Here is a 26486-nt window from a genome sequence, read left to right as displayed (position 1 = left end):
CAATATGATTAAACACACAATTTTCAAATTTCATAAATGTATGTAAGTTTCTCCCCATAGATAGGCCTAATATGAGACAAAACCCCATTTGCTCTGTGTTCACAGTGTAGCTGGCTGGTCTCAAAAGAAGAAAGGGTCTCTGCTGCTTCTATGCTGTGTGTGGCTATATGACTGCTCCTGCTCGGCCTGCTTTAGGAGTAGAGCCCCCTCAGGCCAGCCAGCCAGCCCAGTGCTCTGCTCAGCTCAGCGGTAGGCCTCCCACTCGGGCACTGAGCGTAGGGATGTGCCCAGGGCCAGGAGCAGGAGCACTCAATCATCCAGACAGCGACATCCTTTCGCCATCACCATCAGAGGGGCCCCTATGGGGGGACGGGGATATTTATGAGCAGCACGTTCAGACACACGCCCATGCGGCTGCGATTCCGCTGATATACTACCGGCTGGACTGTGGGATGGAGACATATAGTTCATCTACTCCTCATCCCAGAGTCAGAACTCTGGAAGTGCTCCTCAGAGCTTTGTACTGCAGGTTGGGTCAGCCACATGTAAATCTGTTCAGGATATGTTGTTAGGATGTCTGACTTGAATTGATGTAATAGTTAACGGGGTCGTTGTTAACAACACCTTTAAAAGTGAGAATACGTTGACCAACAAAATGCTTAACTATCTGTGATGGTAAATAAGGGCAAAAATGTTTCCATTGCTGTGATGCATCTGTATTATCACTAAGTGCCATTTTGTGTTTTGAATGCATCAATCTAAACATAGGTGAAAAAACTTGATTTACCTCAGAGTGTTGTGTCGGTATCTTTCTTTACTTATATTTCAGCGAGTAGAGTGAGACCAACGGAAACCATGTATAGCCTACTGACCTATAAGGAAATGAATTGGAAACGGCTTAAAACTGTTACTGTAAAGAAAATGCTCCTTTGCACCACAAGGGGTTTCTTTCCTCCGGGCGGGTGGGTGGGTGTGTCGAGGGATTAAAAAAGCCATAAAAAGATCTCTGTAATGGCATTAGTAGTGTTTCACTGCCATTAAAAATTTTGAGAAAAACATCTGCTTCGCATTTTTCAGTCCCTCTGTACTAATTTGTCTTCCAAATGATATCTTTGTGAGCACTGATTTAAATGCTCTCACCTTTTTTTAACAAAACAAAAAAAGTATAAAAAGTAATTTATATAAACATACTCTATGATATTAATCGTACAATGGAAAAGTATTTCACTCCCACACCTGAGCCAACTATACGTGTCTACTACTATTACATGAAATCAGAAACCAATAAAATAACCAACTTGTGATTAGTTTATCGTAATTGTGTAGACACTGTCAATCTGTAGCGTCAGCATGTACAGTGCCTTCAGAAAGTATTCATACCCCTTGACATTTTGTTGTTGTTACAGTCTGAATTCAAAATTGATTAAATGGAATTTATCACCCGCCTACACATAATACCCCATAATGACAAAGTGAAAACATGCTTTTAGACATTTTTGCTTATTTGTTGAAAAGGAAATATACCTGGGTCAATACTTTTGCAGCGATTACAGCTGTGAGTCTTCTGGGTAAGTCTTTAAGAGCTTTCCACACCTGGATTGTGCAACATCTGCCCATTATTCTGTAAAAAATATTTTCAAACTTTTCAAATTGGTTGTTGATTTAAGTCAAAACTGTAACTCGGCCACTCAGGAAAATTCACTGTCTTCTTGGTAAGCAACTCCAGTGTAGATTTGGCCTTGTGTGTTAGGTTATTGTCCTGTTGAAAAAGTGGATTCACCTCCCAGTGTCTGGTGGAAAGAAGCCTGAACCAGATTTTCCTCTAGGATTTACCTGTGCTTAACTCAATTCCATTTATTTGTTATCCCAAAAACCTCCCCAGTCCTTAAGCATTACAAGCATACCCATAACATGATGCAGCCACCCCTATGCTTGAAAATATGGAGAGCGGTACTCAGTAATGTGTTGTATTGGATTTGCCCCAAACATACCATTTGTATTCAGAACAAAAAGTTGAATTGCTTTGCCACATTTTTTGCATTATTATATAGTGCCTTGTTGCAAACAGGAAGCATGTTTTTGAATATTTTCCTTCTTTTCACTCTGTCAATTAGGTTAGTATTGTGGAGTAACTACAATGTTGTTGATCCATCCTCATTTTTCTCCTTTCACAACCATTAAACTCTAACTGTTTTAAAGTCACCATTGGCCTGATGGTGAAATCCCTGAGTGGTTTCCTTCCTCCCCGGAAACTGAGTTGGGAAGGACGCCTGTACCTTTGTAGTGACTGGGTGTATTGATACACCCTCCAAAGGTAATTCATAAATTCACAATGAACAAAGGGATATTCAATGTATTATTTATTTTTAACCATCTACAAATAAGTGTCCTTCTTTGCAAGGCATTAGAAAATCTTCCTGGTCTGGTTGAATCTGTTTGAAATTCACTGCTTGACTGAGGGACCTTACACATAATTGTATGTGTGGGGTACAGAGATGAGGTAGTCATTCAAAAATCATGTTAAACACTATTAGTGCACACAGAGTGAATCCATGCAACTTATTGTGTGACTAGTTAAGCAAATTTGTACTCCTGAACATACTTAGGATTGCCATAACAAAGGTTGAATACTTATTGACTTAAGACACTTCAGCTTTTAATTTACAAATAATTTGTAAAAAATACAAATAAAACATAATTCCATTTGACATTATGGGGTTTTGTGTGTGAGCTAGAGACAAAAACAATCTTAATTTAATCCATTTTAAATGCAGGATGTAACACCAACAAAATGTGGAAAAAGTCAAGGGCTGTGAATACTTTCTGAAGACAAAACATCCACAAACAACACAATGTTTATGTTATTTTTATTTTCTCGCCTCTCCTCCTACTAAAAGAAAGAATGTATAAAGCTTAGCATTCACATTCACACCCAGGTCACATAAAAGGAGCCAGTGTTGAGTAAACACCTTGATTGCTTTATGGCTGGCCCTCTAACCGTCAGCTATAGCAGCCCTGTCTGTCTGTCTGTCTTGTCTGTATCCATCCTCTGTTTGGTTCTGGGAAATCCAGGCCCCGCAGTAATCTTTTCCCTGCTAGCCCTTTAATAAACCACAGGCCGCTTCATTAGCCTGCGCTCACACAGTGATTGATTGCTGCCAGTCACAGAAACCCCATCCTACCTCTTCTCTCCCTCAACCCACAAAATGAGCCACTTTTTCAGCTTCCACCCATCATACTATTAAAGGAGAGTATTCACTTGGAGCCAGAGAGGGGAGTGGCCTCAGCTCTCTAACATGGCCAATGTAACAGTGTTCCTTTTGTTCAAACGCTTGGGTCAACATCGATTTATGGGATGCGCTATACAGCCTCTAATTCTATTATTTAGGAGTTCACATTCTGTTTTGGTACGAGTAAAGACACCAAAATGATCCAATGAGCGGGTTCAACAATGAGCTGTTCATTCTAATAAGAAAGACAGTTGAATGCACCTTGATTGTTAAAGAACCAGTTGGCTTTAGTAGGGAACGTTTTTGTAGATGACATTTAAAGAAAAAGTCATATATCATAATCTCAGTTGTAATTCCAATTTATTTTGGGCACCACATTATAGTCCTGGGCACACATTCCTATTTTGTGTGGGAAAGTCTACTACATTGTAGTAAATTAATTAATTTCAGAAATAAACATTTATGGTGATGTTGGTGCTTATAAAATGGAAATATCGAACATAATACAAATGGATAACACAATTTAGGTTCATATTATAAGGTGTAAACAAGTCGGTGCTGGAGAAAACACCACCATTACTACTAAGGGCCACAACTACAGTAATTTAACAGAAGACCAGGAAACTGTATGATGCCTTTAGCTACAACAGTGATAGAATATACAGTATAAATGGTTAATAAGGCTTTATGTTTGGGTGGCTTTTCATCCTCCTATCCTGTACTGTACTGAAGTACCGTTTCAAATATTCCCTTATCTAAAATGTATGGGCTATGCGATCCTTCACAATACTCAATAGAGGAAGAGAGATACAGAGGGGAAACGTGCTAGATGGTGTTCAGCTGCAGTAATATCACTATCTCACTCTCCTCACCAAGAATTGCTATAAAGCTATTTCGAAAATTGCACCCATATATTTCTGGGAGACAGTTAGCTCCTCTTGGTGACAGTGCATCTTTTACATTGAATTATACCATTCAGAGGAGTTATAAGAGCAGGTCAATTACTCACAGCACAGGCCGGACTCAGAGCCAGCCAAGCCCAGTGCCTGACGCCATAGCCAGCCTACTGCCCACAACCTACTGCCTTCTGCCCCTGCAGAGAGAGGACTCAAGATAGACATTCACAGTCACACCCCTACGGTGCTCATATCTGTCTACACACCAATTCAACACAACACCTTCTTTCGCTCACAGTATTCAGATACTTTGACTTTTTCCACATTTTGCTACGTTACAGCATTATTCTAAAATTGATTAAATTGTTTTTTCCCACATCAATCTATACACAATACCCCATAATGACAACACAAAAACAGGTATCTAGAAATGTTTGCAAATATATTAATAATAAAAATATGAAATAGCACATTTGCGTAAGTATTCAGACAATTTACTCAGTACTTTGTTGAAGCAACTTCAGCAGCGATTATAGCCTCGATACACTACAAGCTTGGCACACCTGTATTTGGGGAGTTTCTCCCATTCTTCTCTGCAGATCCTCTCAAGCTCTGTCAGGTTGGATGGGGAGCTTTGCTTCATAGCTAGTTTTCAGGTCTCTCCAGAGATGATCGGGTTCAAGTCTGGGATCTAGCTGGGTCACTCAAGGACATTCAGAGACTTGTCCCGAAGCCACTCCTGCGTTTTTTTGGCTGTGTGCTTCGGATCGTTGTCCTGTTAGAAGGTGAACCTTCGCCCCAGTCTGAGGTCCTGAGTGCTCTGGAGCAGGTTTTCACCAAGTATTTCTCTGTACTTTGCTCCGTTCATCTTTCAGTCGATCCTGACTAGTCTCCCAGTCCCTGCTGCTGAACAACATCCCCACAGCATGATGCTGCCACCACCATGCTTCACCATAGGGATGGTACAAGGATTTCTCCAGACGTGACGCTTGGCATTCAGGCCAAAGAGTTTAATCTTGGTTTCATCAGACCAGAGAATCTTGTTTCTCATGGTCTGAGAGTCCTTTAGGTGCCTTTTTGTCAAACTCCAAGCGGGCTGGAAAGTGCCTTTTACTGAGGAGTGGCTTCCGTCTGGCCACTCTACCATAAAGGCCTGATTGGTGGAGTGCTGCAGAAATGGTTGTCCTTCTCTCATCTCCACAGAGGAACTCTGGAGCTCTGTCAGAGTGACCATCGGGTTCTTAGTCACCTCCCTGGCCAAGACCCTTCTCCCCTGATTGCTTGATTGCTCAGTTGGGCCGGGCGGCCAGTTCTAGGAAGAGTCTTGGTGGTTCCAAACTTCTCCATTTAAGAATGATGGAGGCCACTGTGTTCTTGGGGACCTTCAATGCTGTAGACATATTTTGGTACCCTTCCCCAGATCTGTGCCTCGACACAATCCTGTCTAGGAGCTCTACGGACAATTCAGTTGACCTCATGGCTTGGTTTTTGCTCTGACATGCAGTGTCAACTGTGGGACCTTATATAGACAGGTGTGTGCCTTTCCAAATCATGTCCAATCGTTTGAGTTTACCACAAGTGGACTCAAATCAAATTGTAGAAACATCTCAAGGATGATCAATGGAAACAGGTTGCACCTGAGCTCAATTTCGAGTCTCATAGCAAAGGGTCTGAATACTTATGTAAATAAGGTATGTTTTTTATTATTAATACATTTGCAAAAATGTCTAAAAACCATTTTTTTCATTGCCATTATAGGGTATTGTGTGTAGTTTGAGGAAAAAACACATTTTAATCCATTTTAGAATAAGGCTGTAACTTAACAAAATGTGGAAGAATTCAAGGGGTCTGAATACTTTCCGAATCCACTGTATATTATGACAAAACATTTTGATGTTTTTGTTTGTTTTGATCTACTGCAAGGTTTTTTTTGTCTGTTTGTGCACATAAAAATGTATCAAGAGGCAAGCCGAAGTCGGTAGCCAAAGTCTATGCCTCTTCGTCTGTGATTGGTCAACAGTAGAGATTCTTCAACGAAGTGTTTGTTGTCATTCAACGAGGGATGACTTGTTTTCATGCATATTTTGTCATTGAGAAATACTGCACCAAACATCTTAGTTAGATGTAAAATGAATGGCAGATTTCTTGAGTTATATTAGATTAATTTGAACTATTTTGGCTACGGCGTCTCAAGATTGACAAACAGTATTTTTTTTCATTTTTTCAAGCGAATGTTGGCTACAGTAGGCGCCAGCCGAACCGAAACACACTGACGCCTTAACACAGTTAGTACAAAGTCAATTTGCAAGTGTTAAAATCTCAGTGTTAAGGTAAAATGTGTTGTGAGCGTTATATCTGAGAGTTGATTCTAGGGGGGTTAACACCAGGGGGGTTGAAATTGACATGACATGCAGTGAATAAATTAAATGTTATTTGAATCACTGTGGAATGAACACTGCATGGTGTTGTTGTTACTTCGACTGTGTCGGGTTAATTTCCGTTAACCCTCCCAGAGTTAAAAAGACGTGGGAGGGGCCTCATTATCATTCTTCCTTAGAATGCTTTGTTGCAGGTTGATTTTTAGAATAGTTTGTTTTAATATCTGTTTCTGCATGCACATTGATTGATTAATTAATCAATAAATAACAAATAAAAATCTAAACTAATCCAATCTGTAAGGAGACTTATTTCACCCGTTACTGAGACGATTGTTCCAGTTTAGATGGTTTAGGTAGTCTTCAATGCAGGTTGTGGATGATAAAACATTCCAATTGTTGGATATCCTTCCTCTGGCTCGATTCTGATGGGAATTACTAATCATTTGACAAACCAGACAACAACAACCCCCCCCCCCCCCCCAAATCCCAATTGTTTAACACTATTTTGGTGCGTCACATCAAATTTCTAAGAAAGTGTTGAAGGTGTTTAATTTAACACTGTGGCTGTTAAAATTCTGACCTAAAATTTGCTGTGTACGATTCCATTACTAATGAAAAACGTATTTAGGCACTGTAATTATACTATTTTTCTATTATATTTTGTTTCAGTTTCCATTTAGTATCTGAATCTGGCCTTTATAACTGTCACAGCTGCCAATACAGTAGGTACAACATTATGACTGTTAATATGAATCACATCACCTATTTCAAAGAAGAAGGAGGTGTTTTTACAGTAACTGTAGTTATGTTTCTGTTACTCAGATCAAAACACATGGTTCTGTTCTTGCTAGAATAAGCATAAACCATCATATGACTTTCTGTCATGAATAATGATCAATGTGGGCTGTTTGCAGACCGCAAACACTCTGTTCAATGTGCCTGAAGGCGGGAGGGAGGCAGAGAGCAGGGAGCACATTCCTCTCTGACTGAACAGAGCTGAGACAGAGACCCCTCATGATCGGAGCCAGAGGTGGAGATGATCCTCTCAAAGCTAAGGCACTGAGGTTGTGTGTATGTGTGTTTAGAGTTGACATGGCAACCATACAGAATCACAGAGCTATAGCGAAGCTACCCAGCCCAGGCTGTAGAAGAGGGGGAAGGATACTTATTGTGCTGATGATACCGGAGGTTTGGATAAATAGGGTGATGCGTATACTGTCTGTGTCATATCATCAAAGTATGCCAGTAATTACAGAGTTGAGTAACATGACTGACTGACTGTTATTTTCATTACCATTCATTTCCTCAGTAATATACAGCCAGCAGTCTTATGATAGGGTTGGCTATTTATTTCAAACCATCACAGTTATCTCTATGATATCATCAGGCACTAATAGCTTTATTATATAAAGCAACTAAGAATGTCATTACACATTTTTTCAGTAAAAACTTGTACGCTCTAAATATGAAGGATCTCAACAAAAAGAGGTCAAACATTTTCTTCCACTTAGTCACTTCCCCAACACTACACTCAGTAATCATCCTTCCTAACATAGAGCTTTCCTTCTTCCCTTTGGTGTGGCATGACGATCATGTGTAAATAGTCTAGGGTCTAAATCCAATGGGAATGAGTGTGCAGGTCTTTTCAGATTTACGTTGTGTTGTAAGTTACGCAGGCAAACTTGGCAGGAAATAAGAGAGGGGGGAAGAAACTCGACTTTCATCATTTCCCCCAAATCAGAGAAGGAAATGAATATGGATGCCCTCCGGCAGGCGAGAGGGAGAGGGAGAGTGGGGAAGGAAATTCAGTGCCTGATGAGGTCCCTAAAGAATGAGTCTGGACACAGCCGGAACCTGCTCAGCTGGGTCCGTGCCAGGGTGGGAGGGCTACCATGGAGCATGTAGGGAACATGCTAACAGACACACATGCACGTACACACAAACACATGCGCAAAAATACAGTGTTGTCAAAATACGATGGAAATGCAGTTCAAATGTAAGATGGATAGGCCTACATTGTTTACAAACAAACCCCGATCTATATAAACTACATCAAATGTGTTCCATCTGGTATATAGTTTCACGTATCAAACAGCCAATCACAAAGTCCCCTTTTTCAAATGTAATCAACCCCCGTTACTAAGCCTCTTTCAGCCAGCCTTACAGGGCTGTGTATGAATACATATATTGTACTGAGACATGCCATGGTTGTTGCTGGATACAAACAGAACTGAACCCAGTCTGTCTCAAAACATAACAATGATAGAGGTTCAGACTGTTTAGATGTATGTTTATAGTACAGTAGATATGAAGGGATAGGCAGTTCAGCTGAGAAAGAGCCAGTCCAGTGTTAATGTCATGGCTCCGGGCAATGGGCTATGATCTGTGTATGACCTCTGTGACGTTGTCGTGGAGATGATCTCCCCACAGGCAACGGTTACCAAAGAGACACCAGAGCCCTGAGTTCTGGTCATGTCACTCACAGACTCACAGACGATTGCTGTGGCTTATGGCCAAGGAGACGACTGGTTCGTGGTTGAATCCAAATATGATCACTCTCACCACCAGACGCAATGGCTTTCCTCTGTCCCAAACACTATACCACAGACAGTCATGGAGAAAATGGCCAATCTTCCAGAACTTCCCAAAATAACCTGAGGGAACTGTGAGGTAATTCGATCAAACGAAAAGGAGAATGCTGAGTTCCCACAACAAGACGTCCTACAACAGTTTCTGATCACGTCACTGTTAGCTCAATGCTAATATTTAATGCCAGAGTATACCTAAACAACTACAGGTACTCAAAAAATTGTAAAGGGAAACAATAAATAACAAAGATTAGTCATGGATTTAAAAAAATAATTTCCTATATTTTATTAACATAATATCCCTTTTCCCCTTGTATTTTACATTTTATTGAAACACATAAAAATCGACACTGTATGTTCAGGGAACAACAGAGGAAACGCCTGAGAATATCTAGATCTGGTTTCCATTGAAATGCATATTGTCGTTATCCCTCAGAATTAATTGAACTACAGTATGATGTGGAACAGGATCCTGCTAACCCTTAATGACTCCCTCTGGCAGTGTAATGGCAGGTATTAGAGTGCTGATCCCACAAAGCCCTGCCTCCCTGGCCTAGACACACACACAGGCCCCTCAGACTATTTGCCATCATCAGACCAGACGATCTAGTTAGTTCTCAGACGTCACCCGCCTTCTCACTCAGTTCATTTTCATGTTCAGTACAGCAAAACGTTTTACCACAGAAAATGAAAATGAGCGTTCCTTATCAGTCAGGTTCAGGTACTACCTCCCTGTTTCACTGTTTCAAAACGTTTTTTCCTTACTGCTTTTGGTTTCTGAGTACAATCTGAAAGACAGGAAGAGAAACGTGGAGATACTTCACTAGCTTGACAGCATGACTTATGAGAGGCCTGGTTAGTGACTGCTTGAATGTACATTATGTGATGTGAAATATGACGAGCAGGGAACACAGGGACAACCGACAGGGGATAGGATACAATATACTTTATTGCCCATTTACATGGAAATTCCTTTAGTGACGTCAGCATACAAATACACAAACAACACAATATATTATATGCAGTACAGAAAACTGTAAAGTTAGTACAGTCACAAGTCATTACATTTTCACATATTCAAAGTCTCTGCGGCCTACTGTCCGACCATGTATTGGGCCTGCATCTGTCCAATGTCCAACTCTTCCCTGAAATTCCTGTATCACAGGACACAGATTAAGCTGTATCTGCTCATACTGTATTGTATGTGGATAATCAGTTATTACTAAAGTAAGTGGTATTACTAGGTATTCAATAGATAAATGTTACCTTGAAGACTTGTATCCAATAACAAAAATCTTACTTTGGTTTCATATTAATTCAATCCCTTTTCAATCACAATACCTACCTTTTTTTAAAAAGAGTTATTTGGAAAAAGTTGCCTGGGTGTTATTTAGAACTTTGTAGAAATGCCAGAAATGCATTTGTCCAATCAGTCATGAAACATTTGCGGTTCTCTAAATCTCATCTGTGACATCATCGCATCCAACACCCACATTAACCTTTCCTGATGACAGCTAATGTTCTTTCTTATGTGTGAGATGATCATCTTAAAGAAGAGGTGAGGAAAAGGCTAAGAAAATCCCTAAATAATCAGGGGTTCGCAGTGAAGGTCTGAAACCTATTGTTATTCTGTTATTTAAAAAAAAAAAATTACATGGTCAAATAACTCAAGCATAGATTGGGAACTTTTTTTCTAATTTGACACACAGAAAGTAGAGGCCATGAGTAAGTTGGTAAAAAATAATGGCAATGATTGGCCTATAGGGGGCAATGTTATAAGCATCATAGCTATCACCGGGTTTGACCTAGAAATTATACCATGCTCTAATAAGCTAAAATATGCTAATAAATACATCAAAAGTATTTTCCCCATGAACCATAGGACCAATGACACCACTATCATCAAGATGAACCACACTGAATTTGGTATTGATATCTCAAACAACAAGGAAACTATTAACAACTCATTCTTTGCATAATGTAACGATAATGCTCAAAATCATCTGCAATCATCTTCTTCTCATGATCCATACGTCAGATTCACTCATTACATCACTGTTAATGGTTTTGATAAATAGATGCTGCATTAAAATATGGCTACACTGTACCTATAGATGCACGTTAGCACATATGCTAATGCTAAAAATACTTTAAAGATATTCCAATCCATCCACCTGACGGGTGTGGTAAATAAACCTGACTAAACAGCATGATCACTACACAGTTGCACTTTGTGCTGGGGACAATAAAAGGTCACTCTAAAATGTGCAGTTTTGTCACACAACACAATGCCACAGATGTCTCAAGTTTTGAGGGAGCGTGCAATTGGCATGCTGATTGCAGGAATGTCCACCAGAGCTGTTGCCAGATGGTTGAATGTTAATTTCTAGACCATAAGCTGCCTCCAACATCGTTTTAGAGAATTTGGCAGTACCTCCAACCATCCTCACAACCGCAGACCATGTGTAACCACGCCAGCCCAGGACCTCTACATCCGGCTTCTTCACCTGCAGGATCTTCTGAGACCAGCCACCCGGACAGCTGATAAAACTGAGGAGTATTTATGTCTGTAATAAAGCCCTTTTGCGTGGAAAATCTCATCCTGATTGGCTGGGCCTGGCATGCCCTCCCAGGCCCACTCATGGCTGCGCCCCTGCCCAGTCATGTGAAATCCATAGATTAGGGCCTATTGAATATATTTAAATTGACTGATGAAATGTAACTCAATAAAATTGTTGACATTGTTGCATGTTGTGTTTTTTTGTTCAGTACATGTATACTCAATGAATTAGCCTCTAGTAAATTTGAAAAAAATAACCAACCTACAGCACTAGTTTATTACTTCACTTGTGTCATCCTTGTGGTATTATGAGATAAACATGGCAATGCTTTCACTGATTGCACATAAAGGAAGATAGTTCCTACATGATAGAGTGCGTGCTTTGTTATCCAACTGATCTTGTGTCCTTTCTGTCTTCCTGTGAACCCCGTTCATTGCTGCTTGCAGCTATATTATTTGAAAATGTTTTTGCACTGGTCTCTAAACAGAAGCATAACATATCCTCATAAATATAAAAATATACAATCTATGCCCTTTTCATGTATCAGACATGTGAGACAGGTTACCACCAGACTATAACAATGTTAGAAAATATCTTCTGAGTAACTTGCTATCATAGATTTCTTGGGATATTAAGTGGAATTAGTCAATCTTCATGGTGTATCAAAATGCAACAGAATCATTATATCTTGGGTTTGCCCGCATACATTTTCTTTCCTTAAATTATACCATTCGTCATACGCTCATTACAAGGACAGTCAATTTTGAACCAACTCCAATTTCCTTTCATTGCAAGCTTAGATGATACAGGATGCATATTTTTCAAAACTCTGTCTAGACTCTGTTATTGTAGCTAAGAAAATACATAGTGCCCTGCATGAATAAATACAATAATAAGTTAACATGATTCACATTTTAGGTTGCATGCGAACGGTCCTGTTACTGTATGTTGAGCATGTTGAGTTTTCACGATAACACTTTAAGTTAGGTTCCAGAGTAACTACCAGTGGAAAAACGTTTGTAATTACAAAGTAACAGGCTATTACAAGCTTTTACATACATATTACAAGTTATTACAAACATATTATTAACGTATGCAGTAATTGCTCAATCGTTTGTGTAGTATTGTATTTTATTGCAAACGGAAATAACCGTGATAAGTACTATGCACGTAAGTAACCTATAACTGTTACCTAATATGTACATATGTGGTACAAAGTCATTACACAGGTTATTCCCTTTGATGATTTACCTATGAGTTCTACATACCAGAGTAGACCAAGGCATACAACATTAATATGTTCTCTGGGTCCTCTTAATCAAGTTGCAAGTACAACAGAATTATTCTATATTCAACACGGACACCTAAGCTGTCAGTGCTATTTAATGAGTCTCAATTACGATGTTAGTTCCAACAGACTGGCTCAGCACATGCAGGCAAATTCTCAAGGCTTGAAAAGCACACCAATGGAAAGTGAAGAGCAAGAATAGTCTTACATTATCACATTGTGTGGGTACTCGTACTACATTTAACGTATTTCCAACAATGTCGCATTTTAAGGAATATTGTACAGTATGAATCTTTATTGCCAGATGTTATTAAAGAGGCCCATTAACTGACATTATGAACTGAAGCTACCATAAGAACATGGTTTAAAATGGCAAACATCAGAAGAAATCAATATATGGTTCTGCTTAGGGAATCAAGGAATTGATTGATTGTCAAATACAATACTTATACAGTAATTGACATTGGAAATATCATGTTTTTATTGGCCGCTGTATATTCCTGATCGGTTGTATACTAAGAGGTTCATATCCAAGCATCGTTCTTCTAGACACCAAATGTGATTGAATTGGTGAACATTTCAAAAGTGAAAGCCCCCGTTTGACACCAGTCTAGAGAATGGAGAGCATAGGCCAGGGAGGTCAGCCTGGACGACAGAGTATTGAGTTGATTCATCAAATTAGGTCCTATATAATTACACTGTGGAACGACTCACGAAAGGTGTCAGCTATAAAACAGCCAGACGGGCAATCAGTGCTCATATTAAATGAAAGTGCAAGGTGTCCAACTTCCTATTCCTCTGGCATTATAGAGATGAGGTGTTTTAAGCCGGCTTGGGCAATGTAGCAATTAAGCCCGCTGATTACCTCAACAAATGCAATTTTCATAGATGAATTTGCTAATCAATTTTGTTACGCCTGTCAATTTTGAGAAAGCAGTACAATAGTTTTTCTTCAAATAACACAGCGTAACAGCACATTACCAAAAAAACAAGTTTAAACCTATGAAGAAATGTAGTGAGATTGTTTGGTACTTGTTCCAACTTTCTGAAAATAATTAGAAGAATGGAGTCTTTCCAATATACTAATAAACTAAATACAAACAACATTCAAATGCAAATTGAACTGCCTGTTAACCTTTAGGAAAAGCATAGAGGCACAGTATAAAATCAGTTACCTTTGTAATTGTTACAGATCACACCATTAGCACAATATTGTCATAGCCCCTGCTACTGCAGACAGTAACTACTGAGGGTTAATTTGCATAATACATCTTAATTGAAGCCCATTAAGGATTTGATTAGAATCAAATCAGGTACGCCGCAGATAACTTCAGATGGATATTTCCCCTGTGTTTTGGCTTTTTGTTTATCTTGTATAGTTCATATAGTTTTTCTGTCCTCCATTTTGCATTTGCTCTATGCTATTATGTTCTTCGCAATTTAAGTAACTTACAATACAATGTGGCATGTAAGTCCTTGTATAGAGCTGAAATGAGAGGACATCTTGGTATCTAGGATATTCTTCTGTGAATTGTGGCAAATAGAACAGATATGGATCTGTATGGATATCTATATGAGGCATATGGTGGTGGATACCTGATCCGGCACTGACTTCAGAGCCATATGGCCGACACTTTGGTGTACAACTACACATTTCAGTCAACAACTCATGTAGCGGTCCTATTTGTTACTTCATTGTGTAAGAGTAAACTGTGTTTCAGAAGGTGATGTACAGGGTAAAAGTGCTTATTACATTCTTATAAGAATGCAGTGCGCTTTGCAAGTAGACAAACTCCACTGCACTTCATCCTGGACAAATGTTCTTCATGTCATCAAATAGCAGGACCACAGAGTGTTGTTATATTATCTATACTAGTCCCTTCCCAATTTTCATCCTCAAAGTACATTGATGAACTGCCTTTGCTCTTCAGTCTTTTCATCATTTCGGTCTTTAACCCATTGTATCTCTAGGGACCTGGACAAAACGCAGTGCCGTGGCATAATTTCCTTTATACTTGGGATGTCAGGTAGAAATAATGAGATTTAGCCTGCTTACAATAAACTCTCCCAATACTCTAGTTATTGTCTGCCTTAATGAGGAAATAAATCATAACAAGAAATAGTCTTTTTCTGCTGTGATGATCACATGGAAACATTATCCACATGAGTCACCCAGCCCAATAGCATATCAAATTGTGTAATTTGCCTGGAAACTAGTGCAGGTCTCAGAGGGAACACAAGGTGAATGAGCGGTTGCAGGCTGCAGTTCCGTTGTGACTGAGGAGCAGTCAGGCACTTGCCTTAAGACCAATCATAACAGTCTGTTTTCCACACAGGAGAGGAGGAGAGGAGAGCGAGATCAGTACGCTGGAGGGCACAGTAGTCTGTGTTCTTATCACCTAGACAGTGCACCGCCCTGTCTGACTCCCTCTCAGAAAAACAAAAGCCTTCCAAACTATTAGCTATCCACACCTGCTGTCACCTCACCTCACTGGCATGCAGGTGGAAATGCAATGAGATCAAACAATCGACCCCATATTACTCTTACACCAAATATAAGCCAAGGATGGGGGCAGCTAAAAAGGGGAGCAAAACCAAGCCACCAAAATCCAAGACATGCAGCAAAGTCTATATTTTTGGAACAAAACATGATAATAACAATGGTGGTAATCTTCTACAGAAAAACAGGCCAGGTAATTTCTCACTATTTTATTTGGTGGTGTAATTTCCTTTTATCCATGTCACTCAAATCAAACAGCTGCATTGGACTTATTTTTACCTAAACTAGGATCAACAACATCTGCCTTAATGGTAAGATGTTTCCAGAACAAACCACTTAGGAGGAATTTCAGCTAGCCAATTCCCACAAGCTGCTGTCACTCACTTAATGGTACTGCAACACTTAATGCCTTTGTCTGTTCTCCAGTTTATCTTGTTAACAGCAAATTGGGCTAACGGTTTGTGGCACAGCTAGAGGTATTGTAAAACCGATAAGATAAATACTTCCACTGCCGCAAAATAAACGTATGGCCACTTTCACTCAGAAATGTATTTAGTCCACTTATAAGGACTAACCACTTATAGGGTTAAACGTGTATCCAACATATGAAACCAAAATACACATTTCATAAATGTTTACTATATTCCTTCCCATATTCATGAACTTTTCTACTTAAATCTAAAGGTTTAGCGTGTTCTACAGTGTGCCAGGAAGGAATTGTCACTTTAAGTTACATTATGCACAATGAATGTTGAAAAAATCTAATAGTGTAACTGGCCTTTACTTGAATGTCTGTAGCCTCAAATTTACAAACATACCTATTAATAGTACTATTCTCCAAGGAGAAGAGAAGCACCCTGAAAACCAAATGTCCCATGAATTAATGTGTACCCTGAAAACCAAATGTCCCATGAATTAATGTGTACCCTGAAAACCAAATGTCTCATGAATTAATGTGTACCCTGAAAACCAAATGTCTCATGAATTAATGTGTTGTTGCTTGAGGATATTGTCTTTACTGCCCCTTAACATTTTTAATTTTCACAGAGGGATAGGCCAACTACATCTTTAAGAGCACTACATATAAATGAAACCTATTCCTTGCATCTCTTATTTCAATACCACTCTCTCCTTGTTCCCTTCCACACATCATTAAACATATTATTATAACATGACTGTCAGCCCACGTCTCTCTTCGCTCCATTCTTGCTCTGCCAGGTAATCAATTTGTCGTCACTCTCTGTAACCCCAGTAAAGTCATCAAGCGAAATGAGTTACAGCTGCAAAGACCTTTCAAGAATACAGAGAAAAAAAGCGAGCGAGAGAAATGACAACACAGCCCAGGAATATTCTGCCGCCTGATAGCACATCCCAGGTCTTGAAGATGAAATATTAATGCACAATTTGTTTATCTGCAGGCCCACATCTCTCCAGTGCCGAGCTGTTAATTTTCTATCGGCACAGACAACGGATCAGTCAGTCATGAACTCTTCACAGCCATTACCGGGAGACATTTTGATTAAGTATTCCTAATGTAGTGGATAGGAAAGAATGAAAACACTCTGCCTGCCAACTTTTGATTGACCATTAAGCCACTGATGAATGTGCCTGTCAAAGAGGAGACAATTACCTCAACAATGAAGAAACTCTTCTGGAAGGCTTATTTCTCTATAGGGCTGACACATTTACCAGATTACAGGCGAGGCAGCTGAGAGCGTGTAAAGGGATCGCTTAGGAACTCTCAACAGTTCCCAGAATAATAGTGGGATGGGGCTTTTTTTTTCAGAGTGGAATGTGGGACAAATATTTTGTGTATGAATATAAGGATGAGTCTCTGTGTTCGATGATGTTTTTCGTTATTCTCTCTGTGTGTGTGTGTGTGTGTGTGTGTGTGTGTGTGTGTGTGTGTGTGTGTGTGTGTGTGTGTGTGTGTGTGTGTGTGTGTGTGTGTGTGTGTGTGTGTGTGTATGTGTGTGTGTACATACACTTGAGTGTGTCTATTAGATAAGGGTTTCACTATCTTAAGCGGATACAAAGATCCGCCATTATTGGCAGAGAACAATCACCATCTGGTGTCTACATTGCAACCATAATAAGGACCGATAACTTCTAAACCCACTGAACAGCATCCCACCACCTCCACTGATAATACCCTTCATCAATTCATTCATATCCATCATGATCAATTATTTTGATTCCCTCTTTTAATAAAGCAACTTGGATGCACTATAGTATGCTATTGTGTAAACACTATCAAGAACAAAGTCAAGGTTAATCATACGAGTGATGAATTACTAAGCAATAACAAATAATTATTTTGCAGTGTGAGGTAACAAAGGATGAACGAAGGAGCAGTTTTTTTGGGGGGGGGGGGGGGGGGTACTGGCCTATCTGGTCTTAGTAACCAGGTTTGTAAACACTCAAATGAGTTGGTCACCATAATAAACCCTTTATAGGCACACTGATGACCCTTAACACTACAGTAGGCAAAAGAGCGTGGTCTACTCTTGTGTTTATATTTTGCACATTGTACTGTAAGTGTAGGCCTACTGTATGTTTTCAGCTGACTGAATCCAGATGAGTGACAACCAGGTATAACTATTTACATAAAATGTGCATTACACTGTTACAGTGTTTGTCAATGATTGTCTCAGGTGTAATCCATCTAGGAAAAATAATAATTGTTTATGAACATCATAAACAACACAGTACACACACACACAAGCCAAAATGTGACATGCTTGAATAATAATAATAATATATTTTTTAAATTTAAAATATATACTCTCTCTCTCTCTCTCTGCGTGTGCGTGCTTGTGTTCTCCATTTGTCTGGGCTATAGATATAAAGAGTTCATCGGAAGTTCAAATGTTTAGGACAGCCACCCGAAGCACACATGAAATATACATTTACGCAAGTCTTAATTGTTTATGGCAATACACACCACTTTGGCGTTATACTAAAACAACTTTTGAACGACTTGGATTAAATTACAATACATTTCCTTCTTATTCAAAAACAGAAAACTTAAAAATTATAGCCGAAGATAGCCAAATATTCAAATATGATACTCGGCTATAAAAGATTGCCGAGTATCATATTTGAATAAATTGCACCTTCGTCATCCGGTATTACTGTCACTTTGACATTCGATTTGGGCCAGTGAAGACGAGCTACTACCCAAAACATCATACAGATCAAAGTCTACTGCTATACTCTTTTAACATATACAATATCAGTTTGATAATAACAACATCTAATATTGTTTAAGACTAATATGATAGGTGTGAATGTCCTCTTACCCGCAGCCCGTTTCGGCGCCTGCTGTTTTCTCCTTGGCATTTTTTAACTGGTAGTTCACGTAGCTCACTCTGCCCAGGTGAAATCGGTATGCGGTCTAGTATGATAGTCCATGCAGAGAGAGCGACTCTTTATTTAGAGTAGCCTACTTCTCTCACTATAAAATCCAGAGTCAGAAAACGTTGTCTAGGCAAAACAGATATCAGAGCAGTTATTCTTCTTTCACCTCCGTTCCTAGATCATCTAGGGCGGATTGTCTTCTTTTCTTTTCGTGTTGGACCACCAAAGCCATAGGACTACGTCCGTCAGATGCCAGGCAGGTTTTGAGAGCGCTCTGTATTGAATAGCGTGTGTTCAAGGAAGAGCGTAAAACGTTGGGTAATGGTAGGCTATCACGCACGGAGCAGGCAGGGTGAGGCGATGCCAGCAAACATCGATCCATAGAACAAACTGAACATTAAAAACTCCTCCCTCCTCGCCTGGACTTGATGGCAGCGAGACATTTGTTACACCAGATAATCATGAGTTTATTAAAGGGACAGGGGCCAGAGAACACACCAGGATATGTAAGGGCAGTTTCAGCTTTAATAATGTGCTAGATTGATTTAAGTTACATTTTGTTTTTACAAAGGTTTTCTGAGATGATGGAAGAAAGGAACTTTAATTATTCCCATAGATAGTAAATGCTATATTACCAAATCAAATTATATTTGTCACATGCTTCGTAATCAACAGGTGTAGACTAACAGTGAAATGTGTTCTTATGTGCCATTCTCAACAATGCAGAGAGAGCGGGAAAAATATAAATAATAGAAAAATAATAACATTAGGAATAAATGCACAATGAGTACGCTACCTTGACTATATATATTATTTAAAAGATGGCGCCAACAGAGATGGTCGCCTCGCTCGAGTCCCTAGGAAATGATACAGTATTTCGTTTTTTTATGTATTATTTCTTACATTGTTACCCCAGGAAATCTTAAGTGTTATTACATATAGCCGGGAAGAGCTGTTGGATACAAGAGCAACGTCAACTTACCAACATCACGACCAGGTATACGACTTTCCCGAAGCGGATCCTCTGTTTGGACCACCACCCAGGACAATGGATCTAATCCCAGAAGCCGACCCAAAACAGCGCCGCAAAAGGGGCAGACCTGGTCAGGCTCCGTAGACGTGCACATCGCCCACCGCTCCCAAGTATACTACTCGCCAATATCCAGTCTCTTGACAACAAGGTAGACAAAATTCGAGCAAGGGTTGCCTTCCAAAGAGACAGAGATTGTAACATTCTCTGTTTCACGAAAACATGGCTCTCTTGGCATATGTTGTCGGAATCGGTTCAGCCACCGGACTTCTCCACGCATCGCGCCAACAAAGATAAACACCTCTCTGGGTAGAGGAAGGGCAGGGGTGTATGCTTCATGATTATCAACTCATGGTGTAATCATCATAACAACATACAGGAACTCAAGTCCTTTTGCTCACCCGACCTAGAATTCCTTACAATCAAATTACCTCCCAAGAGAATTCTTGTCAGTTATTGTCACACCTGTGTACATTCCCCCTCAACCAGACATGAAGAAGGCCCTCAAGGAACTTCACTGGACTCTATGTAAACTGGAAACGATATATCCTGAGGCTGTATTTATTGTAGCTGGGGATTTTAACAAAGCAAATTTGAGAACAAGGCTACCTAAATTCTATCAGCATATTGATTGCACTATGCGTGGGGGTAATACACTCGACCACTGCAACTCTAACTTCCGCGATGCATACAATGCCCTCCCCCTCCCTCCCTTCGGCAAATCTGACCACGACCAAATCCGACCAAAAGCTCTGGGAGCTTAGGATACTGTGTCTTTGTACAAGATGACTGCTGAAAATGTTCTCTGTGGTCCTGAAGTACATAGTGTTTGTATTGTCTTTTTATCCATATCTTATCTCAAAAGACGACATGTATATTATTTGAGCAATGTTTGTTGTATGGCTTGATGGCACTATATTTTAATTTAAGTTCCACACACACATTTCTCTGTAATATTTCCTGGTTGTGAATGTACACAACTCGCTCCTACCGTCTTATAGGCAGAAACTCAAACAGGATGTACCAGTGACTAGAACCATTCAGCGCTGGTCTGACTAATCGGAATCCACACTTCAAAATTGTTTTGATCACACGGACAGGGATATGTTCCGGTCAGCCTCATAGAATAACATCGACCTATACGCTGACTCGGTGAGTAAATTTATAAGGAAGTGTACTGGAGATGTTGTACCCACTGTGACTACTAAAACCTACCCTACCCAGAAACCGTGGATGGATGGTGGCATTCGTACAAAATGGAAAGCGTGAACCATGCATTGGAAAGAGGTCTGGGAATATGGCTACATATAAACAGTGTAGTTATTCCCTCCGCAGACAATCAAACAAGCGAAATGCTGGTACAGGGACAAAGTGGAGTCGCAATTCACCGGCTCAGACAAGAGACGTACGTGGCAGGGTCTACAGGAAATCACGGACTACAAAAAGAAAACCAGCCACATCACGGACACCGACGCCACGCTTCCAGCCAAACTAAACATCTTCTTTGCCCGCTTTGAGGATAATACAGTGCCACAGTCGCGGCCTGCTAACAAGGACTGCGCCCCCCCCCGTCTACGTGGCTGATGTGAGTAAAACATTTAAACGTGTTAAGCCTCGCAAGGCTGCTGGCCAGAACGGCATCCCTAGCCCGTCCTCAGAGCATGCGCAGACCAGCTGGCTGGTGAGTTTACGGACATATTCAATCACTCCCTATCCCAGTCTGTTGTCCCCACATGCTTCAAGATGGCCACCATTGTTCCTATACCCAAGAAGGCAAAGAACTGAACTAAATGACTACTGCCCTGTAGCACTCACTTCTGTCATCATGAAGTGCTTTGAGAGACTAGTCAAGGATCATATCACCTTCACCTTACCGGCCACCCTAGACCCACTTTAGTTTGCATACCGCCCTAACAGGTCGACAGACGATGCAATCACCATCACACTGCACACTGCCCTATCCCATTTGGACAAGAGGAATACCTATGTAAGAATGCTGTTCATTGACTACAGCTCAGCATTCAACACCATAGTACGCTCCAAGCTCATTATCAAGCTGGAGGCCCTGGGTCTCAACCCCGCCCTGTGCAATTGGGCCCTGGACTTTCTGACGGGCCGCACCCAGGTGGTGAAGGTAGGAAACAACATCTCCACCCCGCTGACCCTCAATACTCAGCCCCCTCATGTACTCCCTGTTCCCCCACGTCTGCGTGGCCTCGCACGCCTCCAACTCAATCATCAAGTTTGCACCCACAGTAGTGGGCTTGATTACCAACAACGACGAGACAGCCTACAGGGAGGAGATGAAGGCACTCGGAGTGTGGTGTCAGGAAAACAACCTCTCACTCAAATGCATCAAAACAAAGGAGATGATTGTGGACTTCAGGAAACAGCAGAGGGAGCACCCCCCTATCCACATCGAAGGGACAGCAGTGGAGAAAGTGGAAAGTTTTAAGTTCCTCTGCGTACACATCAACGGCAAACTGAAATGGTCCACACACACAGACAGTATGGTGAAGAAGGCACAACAGTGCCTCTTCAACCTCAGGAGGCTAAATAAATTTGGCTTGTCACCCAAAACCCTGACTAACTTTTACAGATCCACAATCGAGAGCATTCTGTCGGGCTGTATCACAGCCTGGTACGGCAACTGCTCCACCCTCAACCACAAAGTTCTCCAGAGGGTGGTGCGGTCTGCACAACGCATCACCGGGGGCAAACTACCTGCCCTCCATGACACCTATAGCACCCGATGTCACAGGAAGGCCAAAAAGATAATCAAAGACAACAACCACCCGAGCCACTGTCTGTTCACACCGTTACCATCCAGAAGGCAAGGTCAGTACAGGTGCATCAAAGATGGTACCGAGAGACTGAAAAACAGCTTCTATCTCAAGGCCATCAGACTGCTAAACAGCTATCACTAACTCAGAGAGGCTGCTGCTTACATGGAGACACAATCACTGGCCATTTTAACAAATGGATCACTAGTCACTTTAAACAATGCCACTTTAAATAATGCCACTTTAATAATGTTTACATATCTTACATTACTCATCATGCATCATTGTCACGGCTGTTGAAAGATGAGGACCAAGGTGCAGCGTGGTGAATGTACATTTTCTCTTTATTTTAGAAATGATGCCGACAAAAGAATAAACAATAAAAAACAAACCGTGAAGCTCAAAGGCTATGTGCCCTAAACAAAGTCAACTTCCCACAAAGAACGGTGGGGAAAAAAGCTACCTAAGTATGGTTCCCAATCAGAGACAACGATAGACAGCTGTCCCTGACTGAGAACCATACCCGGCCAAAACATAGAAATAGAAAATCATAGAAACACAAAACATAGAATGCCCACCCCAACTCACGTCCTGACCAAACCAAAATAGAGACATAAAAAGGATCTCTAAGGTCAGGGCGTGACAATCATATCATGTATATACTGTATTTTATACCATCTATTGCACCTTGCCATCGCTCATCCATATATTTTTATGTACATATTCTCATTCACCCCTTTTAGATTTGTGTGTCTTAGGTAGTGTCACGGCATTCATCGGAAGAAGAGGAATCGTCAGACCAAAATGCAGCGGGGTACGTGTTCATCTTTATTCGCTTAACTGACTGAACACTGAATACAAAATAACAAAAAGAATAGCCGAAACAGTTCTGCAAGGTGCAACCAACACTAAACAGAAAATAACCACCCACAACTAACAGTGGAAAAACAGGCTACCTAAGTATGGTTCTCAATCAGAGACAACGAAAGACAGCTGTCCCTGATTAAGAACCATACCCGGCCAAAACATAGAAATACAAAACCTAGACATACAAACATAGAATGCCCACCCACATCACACCCTGACCAAACAAAAAATAGAAACATACAAAGCAATCTACGGTCAGGGCGTGACAGGTAGTTGTTGGGGAATTGTTAGATTACTTGTTAGATATTACTGCACTGTCGGAACCAGAAGCACAAGCATTTCGCTACACTCGCATTAACATCTGCTAACCATGTCTTTGTGACCAATAACATTTGATGTGATTTGAGATTTTGATTTACACGGGGTACCAGTAACGAGTTGATATGCAGGGGTATGAACTAATTGAGGTAGATATGTACATACAGTACAGGAGGTTGGTGGCACCTTAATTGGTGACCAGGCAACAGGATATATAATAAACCGTAGCAGCAGCTTATGTGATAACTCAAAAGATTTAGTGCAAAAAGGGTCAATGTACTGTAGATAGTTAAATAGTTAACCAATAGCTACCTGGAATAACTACTGTATTTATCAGTTTTATGGCTTGTGGGTAGAAGCTGTTCAGAGTCCTGTTGGTTCCAGACTTGTCGTGCGGCAGCAGAGAGAACAGTCTATGACTTGGGATGCGGGAGTCTCTGACACCGCTTGGTATATGGCAGGGATATTATGAGGTTATAGAGTTGTATAACAAGTATACAACCGCTGCATGTGTATATCTTTGTACTCTGCGACTCTTGTGCAGCATCATATTCATCAACCTCACATTCACCCTCATAAAAACACATAGTGTAATAGATAAGCTTTCATGTTTTGTGATGTAAAGGTGTGTGCAGGTGTAACCCTAACCCTTGTGTTTTGGAAATATCCTGTACAGTATGAACTGTGTGAGAATTTGCAATGCTGCAGGATAACTTGACCAACTGCTTCACTGTCCTCACTTCGAGATTATTGAGGTAATTGGGTACCTTTATGGTTTGACAAAGTGTGTTCCTATGACATAGAGAAGCTACTCATGACCTAATCAGAAACCAAGTTTAGGTGATATGATGGATGACTTTGGCAGACCTCTCAGTGCAACATGATCTCACGAATGTGGCCCTTTTGGAGAAACTGGTTTGCCCTGCCTAGTTCGTCACTCCATTAAAAATTGTTTCTCATAATATTCCATCCTCCCATTTATGTGGATGTCAGTTATCTTGCCCACAATGGCAGAGACCTCCCCTGAAATCGTCCTGAATCTGTGTGATCAATCATGGCTTAGATCCAACCCCAGTCTGACAGCTCTTCACACCAAACCCAGCCTGACTGTGTGTACAAAAGAAGCATGTGCGTGTACACTGACAGGCAGGTCCCACACAACCACCATCACCCACCACCCCTCAATTCAGCTTATCTCTATTCTCTACCCAACAAGCTCTCACAGTATCACTGCAGAATTAGACGTTTTTCCATGTTTCTCCAAATGTCAAATTTCGAAATCAAATTGTATTTGTCACATGCTTTGTAAACAACAGGTGTAGACTATTGTTGCAAACTACTGAAACTAGTAGCCAGTAGTGTATGATATTGTACGGTCCCACATCTTCCAGGTTTGTCGAGCATTTCTGTTTTACATGGCTGCATCTCTCTTACTTGGCTGCTTATGGATTTTCCACCACAGAGCTGATGATCCACTACCATAACATATGGTAGCAAATATATCGGTGGGATTGTTTTTCTAGCTGTGGCTACTTGTGGCTTTATCCTTCCATCATTTTCAGCATAGCAGCAATTAGATGCATTGTGTTGCCTGCATGCTGAGAAGGCAGTTAACAAAGACACATTGATGTGTGTATAGTTTGAACTATGTCTGTCTGAGGATATCAAAGCCCTGTCATTATGAAATCAAATCACATATTTGTTACCTGAAATTGAATTGCAGATGATGCTGCTCACATGTACTCATGCAGTGATGAAACATGTTGATGGTTGCTATACACAAGAAAGGCACAAAAAGGCACTTAGACACCAATCAATCCAATTTGTTTGTCAAAAAATGCCTCAACATTTCTCTGTTAAATGTTGACAGTTTACTCTTTCAAAATGATTATATAACGTATACATTCATTAGATTATAATATTCTTCTCAATCCATGTACCTATTGTACATTATACCTTTGACCTGTAAAATAGGCCTACCTTTGCATTGCACAACCATGATTTAATCACTTTTGTTTTGCATGAACTACAGTACATACTGCATATACCACGCAGCAGGATATGTGGGTCACACTTTACTCGGATAGTCCAGATAGACCATCTGTAGATGCTCTACTGTTGATAAGCAACTGCTTGCTAAAGTTACAGTTAGGGTTAGGTTTAGAATAAGGGTTAAGTTTGGGGTTATGACTATGGTTAGGGTAAGAGTTCAATTTAGGGTTGGGATAAGGGTTAAGGTTAGGGTTAGGACTAGGGTTAGGGTTAGGGTTAGTAGATAGTTTGTTGAAATGTTAATAGTTGATAGAGCATCTATGGATGGACTATCTAAATCAAGTTTTACCAATATCATATGTGAAATACAATAAAAACTTTTTGAATATGACCTCATGTTGAACATGGGTGTTCTTCAGCAAATCAGTGTTCCAAAATTCACTAAGAGCAGTTCGTTTCACCTCCTCCTGACTGTTTCCAATATTGCAAGAACCCAACAACCCAGTACTCATTTGCATCTTGTGGTTCAACTATTTAGTTACGCAGGCTTGCTACAAATCAGAGCTGCATAGCCAGTCTAATTAAAATGCACTAGCCATGATGAAAGGAGGAAGGCCTGGGGAATCCAAACCTGTTTTTGATTCAAAGCTGAAATTTCATGTGAGACGGACAGCCGGTGATTGAAGTCTTGAGAG

The 26486-nt window shown here is 40.5% G+C and overlaps 1 protein-coding gene across 1 annotated transcript in view; it reads right to left on the bottom strand.

Annotated features, from left to right (window-relative positions):
* LOC139542326 (teashirt homolog 2-like) overlaps window positions 1-19041 on the bottom strand; it is a 45262-nt gene extending 26221 nt beyond the window's left edge. The window contains exon 1 of the mRNA XM_071347604.1: window positions 18744-19041. Coding sequence (XP_071203705.1) covers window positions 18744-18783 — 40 coding nt within the window. The 5' untranslated portion in view covers window positions 18784-19041. The remainder of the gene's footprint in view (window positions 1-18743) is intronic.
* Between the last annotated feature and the right edge of the window lie 7445 nt (window positions 19042-26486).

The sequence above is a fragment of the Salvelinus alpinus genome, chromosome 17, assembly GCF_045679555.1.
Source record: "Salvelinus alpinus chromosome 17, SLU_Salpinus.1, whole genome shotgun sequence".
Taxonomy (NCBI): domain Eukaryota; kingdom Metazoa; phylum Chordata; class Actinopteri; order Salmoniformes; family Salmonidae; genus Salvelinus; species Salvelinus alpinus.
This window is presented reverse-complemented; position numbering and strand designations above follow the sequence as displayed.